Raw genomic sequence first — 19,525 nt, 5'->3', positions numbered from 1 at the left:
GAACAGGACAAAACTTCAGGAGAAACATCCCTACTCCTTTTAGGGGGACGAGGCTGAGAATCCCTAACAAGAGTCAACAGATCATTAGCCATTTTAACCATTTGGGATTGAGGGGAACGAGAAGAAACTGGAGCCTGCCTTTTCACAGGCTTACGAATGGAAGATTTACCTGCAAGCCTGAAGGACTCGGGAGGCCTAGCAACTGCCAAAGTTGCAGCAGAAGTCGAAGGAATAAGTTTGCTGTCAGAATGGAAAACGAAGGCCTCAGACACTGGAGTCAGCTTAGCGGTTCCAGCTCCAGCAGAAGAGGTGACCAGCTACAGGTCGGAAGGCAAAATGGAGGTCGAAGGCCCAAGGGACTCAGACTCAATCAAGGCCTGTGGTTGTACATCTGCAGACTGCAAAGGCGTCTCACTGGCTACCGCCTGACTGACAACCAACTTAACATCATCTGAGGACTTAGCTTTCTGAGGCCTGTCGTGGTCCTTATCCTTACGTTTCTTCGGAATAGCCGAAGTCTGAAGACCGTCGGACACCATACCAATGAACTTAGGCCAAACTTCAAAATGCCTAGCCAAAATCTTAGCCCGACGATGGATAGTACGCAGATTATAGGAGGCACAGAGATCAGAGATCACAATTGGGAACGTCGTGGTCAAGGCCTAAACAAATAATACAATAGGAATGAAAATCTCTATGGGGAATCTGCTTTCCACAGGTAAGGCAATTACTAACTTTTTCTGACATTCGTTAAGGCAAGAAAAGAGGATTACTAACTGGGTACTTAGCTGTAGTAGACTTCAACTTTTGCAGTCGGAAACCAACAAAGGTAAACTGCTGAATGGCACTCGTGCATGAAAAGCTTCTGCTTCGGGCTCCACGGCAAGGAAGACTGAGGAAGGGATGTCTGCTGCCTCCTTTTGTTATCGAACGCCCTGACATCCTTTACAATCTACGGCAGCCAATGTCATTTTTACGTACCTTTGGTATTCTGGCCGATCGAGGGCTACCGGGAGCCGGATAACCCATTTGTTAGGACTGCAACAGTGAAACACTATGAACATCCAGTAATTGTTCAAACTTTGAATGGTTTAGTGCTGTCTAGAAAGAATTTGAGCTGTCTGTGCACATCTAGAGTGCAGGATCCTTTCCCCCTTGTTTTGTGGGTTAGGAAAAAAGGTGGGCAAATGAATGGATTGGTTGACAGCCACACTGGACACCACTTTGGGCATGAAGGATGGGTTAGTCCGGAGGAAACCCTGTCAGCATGGAAGATGATGAAGGGCTCCACAGCCATGAGTGCTTGGAGCTCGGAGACTCTTCTGGCTGAAGTGAGGGCCAGAAGAAAAGTGGTCTTCCAGGGGAGAAATTTTAGCTCTGCTGAAGATGCTGGTTCAAAGGGTGGCACAGTGAGCTTTTCCAACACAAAGTTAAAGTCCCAAGCTGGGGTGGGTGCTCTTCTGGGTTGCCTCAAGTTGCTAACTCCTCTTAGGAATTGTTTGATCAGAGGGTGTGAGAAAAAGGGGCTGCTCAGTGTGGAAATGAGCAGAGATAGAGGCTTGAATTTTAATACAGGAAAAGGAGAGACCACTGTGTAGCAGGTCAGCTAGGTAATCCAGGATGAGAAGTAGGGAGGGCTGTACTGTATCGGCTCCCTTGGCCTGAATCCACGTGCAGAACCTTTTCCATTTGTAAGCATAAGACCTTCTAGTGCTAGGGCGTCTGGCCTCACGTAAAACATCTAAAACCTGTTTAGTGAGGGTAGAAGATTGATCAGTGGTCAGGGAATAAGCCAGGCTGCCAAACTGAGGGTCTGCAATTGGGGATGCATGAATTCACCTTCTCTCTAGTCAGGAGGGTTGGGGTCGGAGTGAAATGCCATGGTGGCAGTGTGGACAGGCTGCGCAGCAGTGGGTACCAGTGTTGGGGAGGCCAGTCTGGAACAATAAGAATTGCCCTTGGTTTTCCCCCCTTATTTTTAGCAGTACCCTGGTGATGAAAGGTAGTGGAGGACATGCACAGACCGATAGATTGACCCAGGGGAAGGACAGGGCACCCATTTTCCAAGCCATGCTGTGATGTTCTCTGGTGCAGAACTTGCTGAGCTGATGGTTGGTGTCAGTGGCAAAGAGGTCAACCTTCGGGGTGCCCCATTACTGAGTTGTTGGGGTGAAGGCTCTTTTGTCTAGCTGCCACTCGTGTGGGTACAGAAGATTTCTGCTTAAGTGGTCTGCCAGAAAGTTTAGAGAACCTGGCATGAATTGTGCTAACAGGTGGAGTTGCATGGCAGAGGCTGTGTGCCAAAGGGTCATGGCCAGCCTGCATAGAGGGTAGGAGTGAGTCCCTCCCTGCTGCTTAAGTGGTCTGCCAGAGAGTTTAGATAATCTGGCAGGAATTGTGCTAACAGGTGGAGTTGCATGGCAGAGGCTGTGTGCCAAAGGGTCATGGCCAGCCTGCATAGAGGGTAGGAGTAAGCCCCTCCCTGCTTGTTGATATACCACATTACAGTAGTGTTGTCTGTTTTGATCAGAAGAGCCCCTGGGGAGAGTAGGGGTCTGAAAGCTGTCAATGCATGCTCTCTTTCTGGTTGATGTGCAGATGGATTTGCTGTGGGCTCCATTGGCCCTGTATGCACCTGCCATCCGGGTGAGCACCCCAGGTATAGTCCGATGAGTCTGTGGTAAGGGTCTGGGTGGCAGGGGTGGTGAGAAAGGTACTCCCTTGTTGTAGGAGCATGCTGCTGCCCACCAAAGAAAATCTTTCCTTAGGCAAGGTATCATTGGTATAAGAGTTTCCAGGTTTTGAGAGTGTTGACACCAAAGGCTTTTTAGGCAGGGGTGGCTCGCGCTATAGGACTGCAGGATTGCAGCCCCCCCCCACACCTGCAAAAAGAAAAATAATCGTGTCCCCCCACTGTAGAAAATGAAAATAAAAAATTCACGAAAGTCTCGGAACTCCACGCATGTGTGCTGAGTTCCTGACTGCTGTGTTAAGCAGTCCAGAACTCCACACACATGCATGCTTACTTCCTGAACTCCAGACTGCTCAGTTAGGCAGTCTGGATAGGGAAGGAAAGGAACTCCACCCTGCCAGCCCAGAGGTCTGTGCGGTGACGATCGCACAGACCTGAAGCACACCTGACTGCATTGCCCGCAGGCTGGAGGCTCCAGCCTGCTCACGTCTCGCGGGCAAACACAGAACAGCCTGTGCGGGCTGTTATGGAGGTGATCAGGGCTGCTATGGAGCGAAGGACTTAGCTTGCAGTTGTGGAGTTGATCGGGCTGCTACGGAGGACTTAGCTTGCAGTTATGGAGGTGATGGGAGCTGCTACGGCAGACTTAGCTTGCAGTTATGGAGGTGATCAGGGCTGCTACGGAGGACTTAGCTTGCAGAGGACAGAATCGGGTCACTACGGAGGATCAGAAGGTTGTGTGTGTGTGTGTGTGTGTGTGTGTGCGCGCGCGTGTGTAATTTTGGACAAGTTTGCAATGAAAGGCACTGGGCTCATTCTACTGTTATTTAAATCCTGGGAGCCAACTATTATAACACTGATCTGCTGCCATAAAGTGTAAAGCTTATTTTGGTATAGCAAGTGTTGGCAATTACCTACACCAGTAGTGCATATTTAGTGTATACCTTTAAGGCCATTCACCCCTTGCATATTAATTAGATTGCAGTGATGAAGAGTGAGAGACCATAACCTATTCATCATGTGTTACTATTTGCTAGCTGTGGAGGTGATTTATGCACCCATTCTTTATATATTATTTGGTGCAGAGGATACAAGTGTTCATCATTCAAGCCTTACCACATTTACATTTCTGACAAGATTTGTTGTAAACCTAAGCAAAATTGTTGACTAAAGTTTATTTTAAAAATATAGGTTCTTTGGGGAGTTTATTTAAAGGGGCTTTGCTGAGTGTTTTTGAGAAACAAGTAGCAAGTTTGCATATGTACATGTATCAGAGGGATGTGTACATGAATATGTACATAGTCTTGCTCAGATATTTCAGTTGTTGTGGTTGTCTGTCATAGGCATATCCTGATATGCAGGTGTTATTTTAGCTGACCTTCTAATCTGCAAATAAAGATATTGCTATAATTCTATTACTGCCCAACATGTAATCATTACTGACCAAAAACTCTATTGCTTGCTGTGGTCGTTACTTCAATATTTCTCTACTACAGACACTCAAAAAATTAACATTAGATGGTATGTGTGAAATGCCCCAGTTGCTACATGGTGGTGGGTAGAGAATAAGGCTTGAACCCTGTACTTTGGGCCCAACTGGCAACAGCCTGAATTCCCTACCCACCACCATTTGTAAAACATTTGCAGATTTTTGCCTTATATTTGTTCTGTTCTGTTCCTCATAAAATCTGTGGTTTCTGTATTTTTGTTACTTAACACAGCCAGTGGTGCAGTGGTAGCATTACTGCCTGACAGCTAGAGGATGTCTGGTTTGATTCTTGGCTGGGGTGCCTTCTGTGTGGAGTCTGCATGTCCTCCCTGGGTTTGTGTGGGTTTGCTCTGGTGTCCTCAATATCTGACCCTATTTTTGGACTGTATTCCCCCATTACTGGATTTGTTCAGCTTTTTTGTGCCAAGGTTGAGAGCTATGGTGATAACTGAATTCAATGAAAATGTTTGGGGGCTGTATTCCCCCATTATTGGCTTTGTTCAGGTGTTTTGTGCTAAGATGTTGACAGCTATGGTGAGAACTGAATTCACTAAATGATAGCCATTTAAGTTTCAGTCTTGCTTTCTTTCATAAAACAGATGTTTTGGCATAGTGGTATGTTGCTCTGACTGCTGCACAGGGTCTTGGGTTCAATACTTGGCAGTGAAATGTATGGTGGTAACACAGCATTTTATTCTAACAACTTTCCAACATTTTACAAGCAATGTTTAAAATGTGCCCCTGTTTTTTGGTCTTTTGCCCCCCCCCCCCAAATTTTGAATTTTTCCAGATTTCTTGTGCTGCAAAGTTCAGAGATGCAGCTGATTGTAAAGTAGATTTTACAAGCTGAGAGCTGCAGGGGAACAAAAGTTTAGTGCTGCTTATGCAGAGTCTGCTCGTGTTAATATCAAAATAGGTAGTGTACTTGCTTTTGATACAGAAGGCTGTGGGTTTTACTCCCACAGTAGGTATATGCACTGCTTATACTGTACTGTATTGTAAAGGGTGTGGATGCTGCAGTCCTTTTTGGTGAAGATACCTAGTAACTATGAACCTGTTATCAGTTTGCCATCCATTCCTTGTTGCCAATATTACTAGCTTATCATTTTTAATGCAACTTAGGCAATTTATTCCTCAAGGGCAACAGGCACTTTATTTGTAGATGAAACAATGAAATATAAAGTCGTTTGCTAGCAGCAACCTCTTCATTAGTTACAGATTTCTTTAATGTGGAATTATTTAGATGACTTTTACTTCTTCAGAGATTGTGCATATTTACTGATACTGGTGGACTGTAGAAGTTTGAGTAGACTTTTATGATAGAAATGTTCTGAATTGGACAGTTTTGTAGTTATTGGTGCATGCATTTTGTTTCATTGTTTACTGGAAAAATGTTCTGAATTGGGCAATTTTGTCATTATTGGTGCATGCATTTTGTTTCATTGTTTACTGGAAAAATGTTCCAAACAAATTTCAAACACCCTCTAATAACTATACTATATTGTACAAGGAATATAATTTAATACAATCAGGAAGGTGCATCAAAGACCACATGTATGTTTCGTGTCCAAGGGGCCTAGGATGTGAAAACAGCTCAAAGTTAATCTTTACCTGCAACTGACAAAATGTATTTTCTTTGAATGTGGGTTTCAATGCTGTTGCAATGAATGTGAGTTTCAAGGCAGAGAAGTTGTAATGCTAAGTCTGTTTTCATTGTGAGATTGCAATGCTTCATTTAGCAGAAGTCTTGGTGTTTGTGCTGTAAATTGCAAAACAAAGCTTTCAAATGAAGTCCAAATCATTGTAGAAGTAAAGCAGTATGCACATTAGTGTTTATGGTAAATGGGGTGAAACAGCCAAGTAATGGTTCATTGGAATGGCTGCAGGGGAGAGGCTCCATTCGACCATGATTTTGTGAGGAGGAAGGGTGGCAAACTCAAGACAGCCCCGGCTGAACTATACCTCTCAACTATCCAGATTTTCATAGAATGAATAGATTTTTGCTTCTTATTTTTGGTTTGTTCCTCATAAAATGTGTGGCAAATAATTTAGGAATTAAGTCACTACATAATGACAGACACCGAGTTTCAGACTTCATAACCTTCAGAAAAATGCATGCTAAAGCAAGACCTGTTATTCTATCAATTGTCACAGTTTATACAACAATTTATAGTACTGTTTATATGTTCCCCCAGTATATTTGGCCTTGTCCAGATTTCCTGCATTAACAGGTTGAGAGTTACATGCAAATAAATTGCTTTACAGAATTAGGCATATCCAAACCTCAAACCTCTCAACTGTCCCTGATTTTGGCTCAAAATGCTGCTCTTCCCCTAATAATCCCGCCGCAAAATGGCAATTTTGGAAGAAAACGTGGAGGGCTTACAAATAAGAAATAACTGTAATAATCAAGAGTTATAGATTACTTTTATTTAAGAAATGCATGTAGATTCTTTTATTTTGTCAGCTGCTCAAGTTAGCAGTGCTAATATTACAAAAGTGTCCCTTCTTTGACAGGTTCCCAGTTGTATTGTGTGGCTATTTTATATTTTTGCATCACATTTTTGGTCCATTTTTCATAAAATTGTGTTTTTTTGGCAAATTAGTGGCAAATCATTAAAGAATGAAGTTAGAAAATAATGATAGACATTTGAGTTTCAGATTTTGTACCTTTCAGAAAATTCATACTAATGCAAGACCTATTATTCTATTACCTTTCTAGGTTTATAAGAGCAATATTTAAAAATTGTCCTCATTGTTTTGGCCTTTGTCCCACTTCTATGTATGGCTCTGTCCCACTTCTATGTATGGCTCTGTCCATATTTCTTGTTCTCAGGTTGAGAGGTATGACAAATGTGTCAGGGCCATCACAGTCAGCCAGAGACATTTCAAATTGTGACATACTTGTTGCACCCCACTCCCCCATGTAGTGACTCTGGATGTGTCCAAGCAAGGCATGGAGCAGTTATGGAGTGTAAATATGCAGAGTACCCTCCCCCCCATCCAAGGTAGACACAAGTGCTACTTTTATTCTGTCCTTGATTTTGCAGAATGCTCTGGTTTCTGTCATTTTTATACTGTTGATTTATAATTATTATTACTCAAAGTGCCTGTTGCTTAAGTAGCAATGCTTTAATGACCATCAGGTAAGCTTGTCTGAGATTGTAAGATGCAAGTAAGCTTTAATAAGCATACTGTTAAAGAATTGCCAACATAGAAAGCCTTTCTGTTGTTGCCATGCAGAGAATACTTACATAACTAGATAATGTATAAACCTTGGGTATTGAAATGCATATGACAGTATTTGTAATAAAGGACAGGATTACATTATTTTAAGAATCTCCTTACATTTGTTGGAGACTTGCAGTCATCTTTGCAGGCTTTACCTATAAACCAAACAGAATGCCATCTATCATGTGTGGTCCATTACCTGCACAGTAATCCTTTAAGCAATGTAGCTTGAGCTTGTTTCTTGTTTGCTTTTCATTTTTTACTTTGATCATGTTTTCCCCATGAAACAAGCAGATAGTTGTTAGGCAACAGGTCTTTTTTGGATAAGAAACATTTTTTTTTAAAAGTGGGGGTATGATTGGGTATCACAGAGATTGCCAATTTCAGCATGTTACTTGGTACTTTAATAAAGCTGAATATAAATTATAATTAGAACTGCAGTGCAAGGAGAAGTGGTTTGAAATGAGTGCTGCTTGTTTTTCTTATACTTGATTTTGACTGGCATTCCAGTAATGTATTTAAAAAGTAATTTATTTTTTCATGCCTCACAAACTTTTTGTTTCCATCTAGATATTAAGTAAGCTGTCATGCAGCCAATGCATTGAAATATTTTTTTCTTCTACACTTCATCTTGTCTTAATTGGACTCTCATAGTGACGGTTTGGCACCCAGGGCAGCGTATTTAATTAAAGTTACAGTTTTTTGTGGTTTTGAGCATAGCTCCTTCCCTTTTCTAGATGGCCACACCCCTTCCCATTGACCCACCCATTTACCTGTCTCCTGCAGCCCCCCTTTGATTTGAAGTCACCAGCCGCCACTGTTTTTAGGTACAATTGAAGTTTCCTCATATGCAGTCTGGCATATGGAATGAGTAGAATGCAAGATGCCATGAACCCCAGAGCTTGCAGGATTTTCCTTGCAGATAACTGGGGTCTGGTGGCTAGTTGAGAGAAGTAGGCTGTTAGGTAAGTTTGCTTTTCTGGTGTAAGGAATGCCATCTGGGATGCTGTGTCCAGGCTTGCTCCCAGGAATATAATCCTTTGGGTGAGTACTAGTTTGGGATTTCTTTTCACTGATAGTGTACCCTAGGGAGGTCAGTAAGGACTTCACAAAGGCCAGGTGCTTGAGCAGCTTTTCTTGACTGTCTGCCTGAATTAGGCAGTTGTCTAAGTATGGGTAAATTTGGATATTCCTTTTTCTGCAAAAGGTAATACTAAGCCTCCGGTATTCGGGCCGGCCGAGGGCTACCCTGGCAGGGATAACCCAAATGTGATGACTGCAACAGTGAAACACGAAGAACATCTGCATTCTGACACGTGTTCCAACTAAATATACCCCACCAGCCTGGACTTGAAAATAAACAGACTGCATTTACACTGGTATCGTATTAATTAACAGCTTTATTCTGAGGTACAAAATTATTCTGCTATACTACTACATAAAGCTTGTATAATACCTTTTTCAGAACTGTCCCAGTGAACCTGTTTGATTCTACCCAAGGAGTGCTTTCATGCTAGTAGTCTCAAAACTCCTCTTACACTATAACCAGTACTGATGCCAAGAGCGACTATGTGACTTTCAGCAATCGCATGTCAAAGCACAGTGAGAAGAGTGTTGGCAGGGTGTGTGTGTGGGGTCTTTACATGTATTTTACATCTGCTACACCCTACCAACTAATTTAAAAATACCCACATACATGTTCCATAACTGAGCAAGTCACTTTACAACAGTGTTGTGCCCACGTCAACCCTGAAAAGATGCAGGTTAACTTAGGTCTCAACAACTTAAAAACACTATTAGAAAAACAGCTATTTTTTCAGCTATGAACTATCAGCACTGCTCAGGATAAATAACCTGCTCTGAACTGCTAAGTATGCAAGTGGAGGGTGAAGGTACTCAAACCCAGAACTATAACATTAAGCATGTCAGCAATCAATAGCCCTAGGTGTTATACTACCAGAATTGTCCAAGTAACAACAGGATAACCGAAAATAATAATAACATTCTTTGTTAGGGCTGGGGTGGGGTACAGTCTAGGAGCAGTCACTGGTGTTGTCCTTTCCCCATACTTACACATCATATGCACAGAACATTTTTAACAATTCTACCCCAGGGTTAAAGGTTATAAACTTCAAATAGAAATCCATTCCACCCAGAGCTACACAGAAGTGCCACATGCTATGTATGATGCATTTACAAATCTTAAAAAAAAAAAAAAGAGTTAACAAAATCAAGAATCACCCTCTACCATAATTACAAACAAACATGCTCCCCTAATAAAATACTTGAACTCCCATTCCAGCAACTCACATCTGGAAGAAATACTTGTTCATACTCACCTTTTCAAGCCAACAAAACTACTGCACTCAAACGGCACACATGCAATCAGGTTCTTCATTACATTGCAACCAAAGAATGCAGTAAATTATGCATCACCTACCTACAACCATTAGAGTAAACTCAAAGCCCTTCTTAACAGATTTTCGGTGAACCTGATTTGGTAGGTTGGCAAATCCCACATATCCACCAGCAGAGTCTGCAAACTGCTAAAATGGATTAGAAAAAAAGCATTAAGGCCTTGATATAGATACAGCTATAAAGTTCAAAAATATGCGCAAAACACTAGTCAAGCTCATTATTACTGTAATCTTTACTAAGGTTCATGCAAGACAGAACTTCTTGATTATTTAAACAAAAGGAATAAAAAATTCCAACAAATAATTTCTAAAACAGGAAATCAAGCATCATTACTGCTTAGTGTTTTGACTACAGAAAATAAGACAAACAAGATCACGCTGAAATATTCTGAAGTTATGAATCGCTGCAAAACCAACTCCATTTGATTTATTTTATCATAAGTTTTTATTGAAAAACGCATATTTATAAGTCTTAATCTCAAGAAACAAAACGGCTTGAAGCAAAGCAGGTGCAGCTAACAGTAAAAAGCCAAATGAATAAGAAAACTGCACCAAGCTGACACACCCAAGAATTTAATGATAAAATAAAAAATGATACAAATTGTGGTGAGCGCTTTCACGACTAAACTCGTCCTTCATCAGACATATGAACGAAACTAAAAACAGCATTTATAGTCTAATTAATAGTCAGCTGACATTTAGAAATCACATGTTTGTTTAAACCCATCACAGACCCTATTGTAGGACGATTAAAACATGTACAAAATTACAGAAAATGTATATAAACGCATGTACATGTATGTAGAACATATAAAATACTTTAAAACTCACTATTAAACATAGTTATGCCTAGCACATAAAATAAAACAAATTCTAGTATCACTATAAAAATCTATACAGGTATATGCATATAGAAAGTATATGTGTATATACATATGAAATGTATATATAGAACACAACTATAAGTCTAAATATATTTTACAAACACAAAGTTAGCATTTCAGGCGATGAGATTTCAGAAAGTGTTTTAAAGAAGAAATACCACGGAGACCAGGCTATCTCTCAGCATTAAGCGACAGAATTCACTTCTGCTCAATACTTTCCGTCAGACTTTCTATATCACCACCTCTTATATTCAGATGAACAACTTGAATGGCAAAAAACCTAAAGGTGTGTGCAGAATCATTCTGTTTAACATGGTTAGCTAAAGCATTGGTTTCCTTTCCATTATTTATGTCTCTGACATGCTCAAGGATCCTATCCTTGAATATTCTGTTAGTCTTGCCCACGTAATACACGTTTTCAGTTCTGCAGTCAACATAATTATAACTTGTGATTGTAAATTTACATATAAGATGTGTGAAAGTCCTATTACTGTATAAATATTTGCATGCATAACAACGCCTGCATGGAAAATTGTCTTTACGTACTGATTGAGTAGGTTTATATAAATCCGTTCCATTACATAGATGTTGTTTTAAGGACTTATTTCTAAAAGAGAATGACAGAATATTCCCAATTTTTTCTAAAAGCCCTGGTACTTCTTGCAAAATATGCCAGTTTCACTTAATAATTCTGGTGTATTCATTTACGTCACTTGAATATTGGAACACAACTCTGAATCCATTGTTATCAGGAGAAAGATTGTCACCATGGTTATTCTGTGTAACATTTGTTAAATAAGGTTTGCATCTATTTCCTCTTTGTTTCCACGCTTGCTCTATAGTGGAGTCAGTCTCCTGTTCAGAGTAGCCTCTCTCTAAGAATTCACATTTCATATTGGCTACAGCTACGCCTGCTTCATCATCCCTATTGTGTAGCCGTAAAACCCTGTAGACCTGGTCCTTTAAGTACATTCCTAGGGATGTGCCTTGGGTGCATGCTAGTTTTATGTAGTAAAGCATTCCTTCGGGTAGGTTTTCTGTAGATGCTAGTACTTATTACATTCAAATCAAATGTCTTGACTTTTACATCCAGGAAGTCAATCTCAATACTTGAATGCTGGTAAGTGAACCTTAAAAATTGGGCCTTAGTATGTAGATAATTCACAAAATTGGTAAGTTCACTCACATTTCCTTTCCACAACATAAAAACAATCTACAAAACGGACGTACCATAGAATGTTATGATTGACTTCCTGGATGTATAAGTCAAGAAATTTGATTTGAATGTAATAAGTAATAGCATCTACAGAAAACCTACCCGAAGGAATGCTTTACTACATAAAACTAGCATGCACCCAAGGCACATCCCTAGGAACGTACTTAAAGGACAGGTCTACAGGGTTTTGTGGCTACACAATAGGGATGATGAAGCAGGAGTAGCTTTAGTCAATATGAAATGTGAATTCTTAGAGAGGCTACTCTGAACAGGAGATTGACTCCACTATAGAGCAAGCGTGGAAACAAAGAGGAAATAGATGCAAACCTTATTTAACAAATGGTACACAGAATAACCATGGTGACAATCTTGCTCCTGATAACAATGGATTCAGAGTTGTGTTCCAATATTCAAGTGACATAAATGAATACACCAGAATTATTAAGAGAAACGGGCATATTTTACAGGAAGTACCAGGGCTTTTAGAAAAAATTGGGAATATTCCGTCACTCTCTTTTAGAAATAATAAAGTCCTTAAAACAACATCTATGCAATAGAACGGATTTATATAAACCTACTCAATCAGTATGTAAAGGCACTTTTCCATGCAGGTGGTGTTCTGCATGCAAATATTTATACAGTAATAGGACTTTCACACATCCTATACGTAAATTTACAATCACAAGTTATAATTATGTTGACTACAGAACTGAAAATACAGTTTATTTTTCTTTTTGCCAGAAATGCTACGTGTATTACGTGGGCAAGACAAGGATAGGATCCTTGAGCATGTCCAAGACATAAATAATGGAAAGGAAACCAATGCTTTAGCTAACCATTAAACAGAATGATTCTACATACACCTTTAGGTTTTTGCCATTGAAGTTGTTCATCTGAATATAAGAGGTGGTGATATAGAAAATCTGACTGAAAGTATTGAGCAGAAATGGATTCTCTCGCTTAATGCTGAGAGATAGGGTTTTAAAGAAGAAATACCATTGAGACCAGGCTTTCTGAAATCTTGTCACCTGAAATGCTAACTTTATGTGTTTGTAAAATATATTTACACTTATAGTTGTGTTCTATATATACATTTCATATGTATATACACATATACTTTCTATATGCATATACCTGCATAGATTTTTATAGTGATTCTAGAAGTTTAGTTTTATTTTATTATGTGCCAGGCATTTAACTATGCTTAACAGCGAGTTTTAAAGTATTTTATCTGTTCTACATATATGTACATGCTTTTATATACATTTTCTGTTATTTTGTGCATGTTTTAATAGTCTTATAATAGGGTCTGTGATGGGTTTAAACAAACATGTGATTTCTAAATGTCAGCTGACTATTAGTTAGACTATAAATGCTGTTTTTAGTTTCATTCATGTGTCTGATGAAACGAGTTTAGTCATGAAAGCGCTTACCACAATTTGTATAATTTTTTTTGTTTCATCATTAAATTCTTGGTGTGTCAGCTTGGTGCAGTTTTCTTATTTGTTTGGCTACTTATAAGTCTTATAAGAATTTCTATTAACCGAAGCTCTTTTGAAGTAATCTCTTTCAATACACAAACTTAAACTAATTTGCTGTACTTTCTCATTCTGTGACAAAACTTGGTAACCATACATTTTTTTTTCCTGTTACTTCCAACACAGGTGGTACACAAACAAAAACTTGCTACCTACTGTACAATCATTCATTCTCTTGGGGAGTGGGGGTCAAACTGAAAAATTAGGGTTTTAATCTCATACGTTAGCCACACAAAACGTATAATGCCCAAGGACAATAATAGCAGGAAGGGTGTGAAAGCTTCCATATTACAAAGTACACCAATGCCCTACCCAAAAAAAGCAAGCAGGATACAGCCACACAGTCCAACCCCATGGTCTAAAAAAAAAAAAGACAAGAGAGCTTGCTCAACCTAGTCCATGGGTGTCAAATCTAGCAGCTCTTTCTGCTTCACTAGGTGATATCACTCACAGAAAGCTATAGGAAAAATCATAAGCAGTCATACCGTTTAAATAAAAATTCCTGCACTACTCCATGTGTGCCCTCACCAAAGTGTTACCAAGAGGCATGAATACCCTTCTGTCTCACAAAATGTATTCCTCCTTGGACACACCCCTGCATCCTGCTCACTTTGAAAACTGTATTCTCACAATGGGTCTAGTGCCGCGGTGGCGCAGCGGTAGCATTGTTATCTCACAGCAAGAGGTTCTCCGGTTCGATTCTTGGCTGGAGTGCAGGGAGTGCCTTCTGTGTGGAGTCTGCATGTCCTCCCCGCGGTTGGGTGGGCGTTCGAAAGACATGCGTAAATGGGCGTGCCTTCGTTGAAGGTTGGACTTCGTGCTGGCAACTCGGCGTTCGTGAAAATCTACTGCCAATCATTAGCGGACCGGAGTTGCGCTGTGGCGACCCCTAACCAGGAAAAGCCGAAAGCCAAACATTCTCACAATGGGTTTAAGAGAGCTGTACATGTGATCATCTCCTTGCCCTTCTGCACAATACAGGATGGGACTTGTCCAATATGGAACAGACTACTCATCTGATGCCACTGACCAGGTGCATTACATAGCATATTTAACAATAAACTAACCCACCACCTTTCTGACTGTCCTACTAAATTCCTAAAGCTAGCCCCTCCGGGTCCTCTGCCTTTGCCTCTGCATTACTGTTATCTGCAAAGAGGCTGACTTTGTTTTCCTATTCCTTAGTGATGCCCAACACAAAGATGTTAACAGAACAGAACCTGACATTGATCCATGCAGTACACATTAGCCACCACTTCTGCGGCATCTCTCGTGACCACCACATTCTGCTTCCTTCCCTAAAGCCATTTCTCAAGTCATCTCACTACTTTCTTGGTTATCTCAGTTCCTTCCAATTTCACAACTGAGCTTCAGTGTGTGTGTGTGTGTGTGTGGGTTGCACTCCGGCTAAAACCAAGTTTAAAATGAGAACAATGATGCTCAAAATTCTTCAATAGAAGCTCCTCTCCTACATTTTCATTTTTTTTTTTGGGGGGGGGGGGGGGGCTCTGCATTGTTAGTCCAGACATTTCAATAGGGAGCCATCCAAATGTTTTCATACTTTACTATTCAAAGATGTATGTATCCAAAGAGGGGCATTTCTGAACAACCTACAATCTGGATATCAAAGAGGAGCAGCTATTCACGACCCTGTTCATATTTTAAATCATATAATGAAAAAAATTTCAAATGAAAGAAAGCAATTGCTTTACTCCCACTGTGGCTTTTTCCTCATCCTTTGACATGAAAGCACCTGGATTCAAATAAAAACTAGGTGGTGCTTCATATAGTAACTGCCAAAATTTGTAAGCTATGGTAATCTACCCATACAGCTTAGGCTACTGCAGCAGTTATCAATACAAAGAACATAAGTAAACTTAACTTAAAACTGTAGATGTTCGAATGATCACTGCTGCAGTAATGGCACCCTCCCCTCCATCCCACTTGTTTCTAAGTGTGTTGCTTATGCCAGGGGGCAGTCATTTAATTTTATTCTTCCTAGTATTGCTCCATTCAGGGCTCAGTATCGATTTCTTGTTGGCAGGAAAGCTCTAAAGTGCTTGGCGCCCAAACTTGTGTTAAGTCAGCTCAGCTTGAGTTGCTTGACAGTTTGGATGCTTGGAAGGTGCCCTGAAGCTTTGGAAGCTGACCATCTGTTAAATCCTTGACAGGAAATAACCTATATAGTAAAGGCTACTGCAGCAGTGATCAAAATGATGAATATTAATCTCTAACCAAAGGAAAATTAAAAATCTCATTTTTTACATTATCTGGGTGGTTCTGATAGTACAGTCATGCAAACCTCCTCAAAACAGTACCAATGACTATATCCCAGGAAGAAGTTAAGAGATTCAAACACACTGCATACAATGAGTAGTGACTTGAACAAGAGAAGGTCAGTCTTCCAGAAATCCTTCGTTCTGTGAAGATAAAAATGAAGCTATGTACCTCCAAAAGGTGAAGCATGTACTCTTCTTTATTAGGAAAGATTGGAAAGAAGACAGACAAGTTGATAACTTGGTTGATGTTTATTTCAGAGGCTACTTTCGCTAGAAAAGATGGATTGGTATGAAAGGTGACTTTACATTTATGGAAAATCAAATAAGACAGTTTTGTAGAGAGTGCTTGGAGTTCAGAAACTCACCTAGCTGAAGTTATAGCCACTAGAAACATGGTCTTCTAAGACAGAAATCTGAGATCAGACTTGGCTGGCAGCTTAAAGGGAGGTTGAGCCAAGCTCTACAACTTAAGTGTAAGGTCCCATGGTAGAGTACGGTCTATAATTGGCAGCTAATTGTCTTTTTGCAAAAGAGGCATACTTAATAGACTGAACCATATACTTAATACTTAATAGACTGAACCATGACCACGCAGAACATGGAGCTCTTCGCAAACCAATTTAGATTGCAGAGATCCAAAATGGACCTTCATCCCCAGTTTTCCCTGGTCTAGTGGGGCTTCTAGGATGATCCTTTTGTCTAGCAGCTTTTGAAATTCTAGAGCTACTAACTCCCGCTGATTGGGTGGAACATCAGAGAAAGGTTTCCTTTTCAGGGGGGGTTGCCAAAAGGGAATGAAATATCTGTGATGGATGTGTAGGCTTCCAGGTGCAAAGATAAGTGCACCCGACTACCTCTAGAGAAGAACAGTTGGGTATTCTGGACCCCCATGCATTGGAATTTCCTCCTCTGCCTCGGAGAAAAATTTCCCCTCGTGAATCTTGAAAAGGTCTCAGCAATTTTCGGAGGTACATATTCTTACCTCCATGCCGATTCCTAGAAAAAGGATCTTTGTGGAGTAGAAAAGCTGATTCCCACAACAGGCAAGGTCTTTCCATCTTGCTCACTACAGGAAAAAGTTTGTATTACTGTGGGCACAAACAAAGAAGACCCATCAAAGGGAGTATTGATGAAAGAAGGCTTAAAGGGCTCTGCAAAGTTACATGAGTGCATCCAAGTATGTCTCTTGATGGCTATGCCTAAATCCACCACCCATGAGGAACATTCTGCTCCATGAAAGTTTAACCTCATGGATGCATTAGAGATCAATTAAAGGGTGGCCAACAGTAAAGATAACAGATTCTGTTCCTCTGCCAACATGGACCCTGAACTAGACGGAGTTCCTTAATTAAGCCTCTCTGTAATCTGGTAAAATGTGCCAACTAACTGAGCAACTGTACAGCAAAGGTCGCTAAGGCGTAAATGTGCTTTCCAAATCTGTCCACTACCCTATACTCTCTACTGGGGGACGAACAGAAGAGCTTTGTACGACCAGCTACTTCTTAGTGGCTAGCACCACAATCATGGCATCTACAGGGACTCTCTTACTCCAAAAAGATCTGTCTTTAGGTGGAGCAAGAATCTTGTCTGGGTGACGTGGAATTGGTTCTACAGTATCTGGCTCCTTCCATGACTGGCAAGACACAAGATCAATGAGGTCATCCACCAGAGAAGAAACCAAGACATAGATGGGCCGGATCCAAAGGCTTCTAGGAACACAAACTCCTCCTGAGAAGGGGAATTAGAAGACCATCCACTCCTCTGGTTAAGGATCCCTAGGAGATCTCTTAAGGAGATGTCTTCTGGGGGACCCTTCCCCTTCATCAATGTTGGTGCCTTCAGTTAAAATCAATGTTGGTGCCTTCAGTTAAAGATTCCTGAGGTGAATCTAAGTGCCTCCTTTTGCACACTTGCTTTTGGGGAACCTCTTCAATGGGATGATCCAGAGAGGTATGGAAGAAATGAGAAGTTCTGAGCATGAACTGCCTGGAAACTTGTATAGGCTGGCTGTCCCTGTGGAACAGGAGGATGAGGCTCAGCAGACTGATCTGAAGGAGGAAGGTGGAAGGATCCACATAAATGATAGTTGAAAAAGTTCTTGGATGGGAGAAAACCCTACCACCTCAAAAGCAGAAGTACTGGGAGAAGCCAAAGCCAACCTCACCAGAGCTGAAACTCCAAGTGTTGATAAGCCTGCCCGAGGGGTCACATCTCGAGGGAGGATTTGAACTCGAGCTGTCCAGCACCGAAGTTCCAAGGGAAAGTGAAGGCTGTGAAACTCTGAGTCAATGGCATCTCCCGGATCAGGCACCAGTGCAGCTCACAGACTCGTCCTGCTTAGGGGGGGGGGGGGTGTCAGTGCTGAACAAGATGAGTATATAGTCCAAAAAAAAAAAAAAAAGGCCATCTTTGGATCTGATGCTTTAACTCTCAAGGCTCTTGGATCCAACCACTCTGAAGGATCAGGGGAGGAGGTAAAACAAGATGGGAAACAGGCTAAAAGCTCATGGATCCTATGGGAGACAAAGACGGTAAGACCGCCATCTGTATCTGAGCTCTGAGGAATAGCCTAATCATCCTATCCACATCTGCCTCTGATAGAATTCAGGAGGGTCTAATAGCAGAAGATCTAGATGGTGGGTGAGTCAATTTTCTTGGTATCTCCTGTAATATTGGAGATAGGGGAGCCTAGGCAAGACAGGCTCCAGAGGAAAAGAAAAAAAAAAAAAAAAAAGAGGGCTTTGAGATATAGGAGATTTTGAAAAAAACATGCATCGGATCCAAGGAGGTTGGATAACCAACGCTTACAAATTTTTGATGGTGCCTCCAATGCAGGAGCAGGTTTAGGAGACCATGCAGGAGAGAGTTTTCTGTGGTCCCTGGGCTCCAAAAGCAGTTTTAGATTTCTTGGTTGGTGGTTGTGCCTCTGAAACTGAAGCTGGCAGCAAACCTTTCAAAACTAATTTGTTTCAACTATTACTTAGGGCCCTGGAGTTGAACCCTGCACAGATTTGACAAGGAACATCTAAATGTTGTGCACTTAAGCAATAGACACCTGTGGGAGTCAGAGTTGGGTATCTTATGCCCACAGAAAATGCGCTTCTTAAAATTTGTTGGCTTTTCGGCCATACTGGAAGATGAAGGAGGGAAAAAAAAAAAAAAAGAGGGAAGTGTGGAATGGAAGAGCCCTTTTCACAATTTTTTTAAGAAGTTAAGAAATTGCCAACTATGGTAATGAAGTAATACCTTGAGAAGTCATTTTATCTAGGTAATTACCTGTCATGCAATCTTAAAAATATTCCTACTTGCATACTACCTGTATGATCTTCACTAACTGAAACTACCTTGGCTGTACTTACAAACTCTGCATACTGTTCTGCACTGTTTCTGCACATATCTTAAATTAAATGTCAACTTAAACTCAGTAAATAATTTTTACTCTTTTACTGTTCCAGTTTAAAAATGTTAATTTTTATTTATAATACTATTTTCATTTAAAATTTTATTGAAATTTGTGGAACTTTTCTCTCTGGGCCTCTGCTGAAAAAGGGCCATCAGCTCAGCCAGACAAACCCAGTCAACGAATGTAAAATAAATAAATAAAATAAATAAATGAGATAAGAAAAAGGGGTTACCAGCAATGGTAATTAGAAATACCTGAGAGAAAGAACAGGTAGAAAGACCAATCAGGAGAAAGGTAAAGGGAGGATAGGGATGTAGAAAAATATAGAAAGAGGATAATAGAAAAGTAAGATCTACTTTTACGCTTGAAAATTTGT

At 40.6% G+C, this 19,525-nt stretch overlaps 1 protein-coding gene across 4 annotated transcripts in view; it reads right to left on the bottom strand.

The window, feature by feature from the left end:
* SEPTIN2 (septin 2) overlaps positions 1 to 19,525 on the bottom strand; it is a 1,307,428-nt gene that overhangs the window by 1,146,086 nt on the left and 141,817 nt on the right. For 3 of the 4 annotated variants that reach the window (XM_044068783.1, XM_044068782.1, XM_044068785.1), the window contains one exon: positions 9,853 to 9,958. In XM_044068783.1, the coding sequence (XP_043924718.1) occupies positions 9,853 to 9,958 (106 nt within the window). The remainder of the gene's footprint in view (positions 1 to 9,852; positions 9,959 to 19,525) is intronic. The other variant, XM_044068784.1, reaches the window with a different exon arrangement.

Source organism: Protopterus annectens, chromosome 4.part0, assembly GCF_019279795.1.
Source record: "Protopterus annectens isolate FY-2018-M chromosome 4.part0, PAN1.0, whole genome shotgun sequence".
In the NCBI taxonomy this organism is placed as follows: Eukaryota; Metazoa; Chordata; order Ceratodontiformes; family Protopteridae; genus Protopterus; species Protopterus annectens.
Note: the sequence above shows the minus strand (reverse complement) of the source record. Positions and strands in the feature narration are given on the sequence as shown.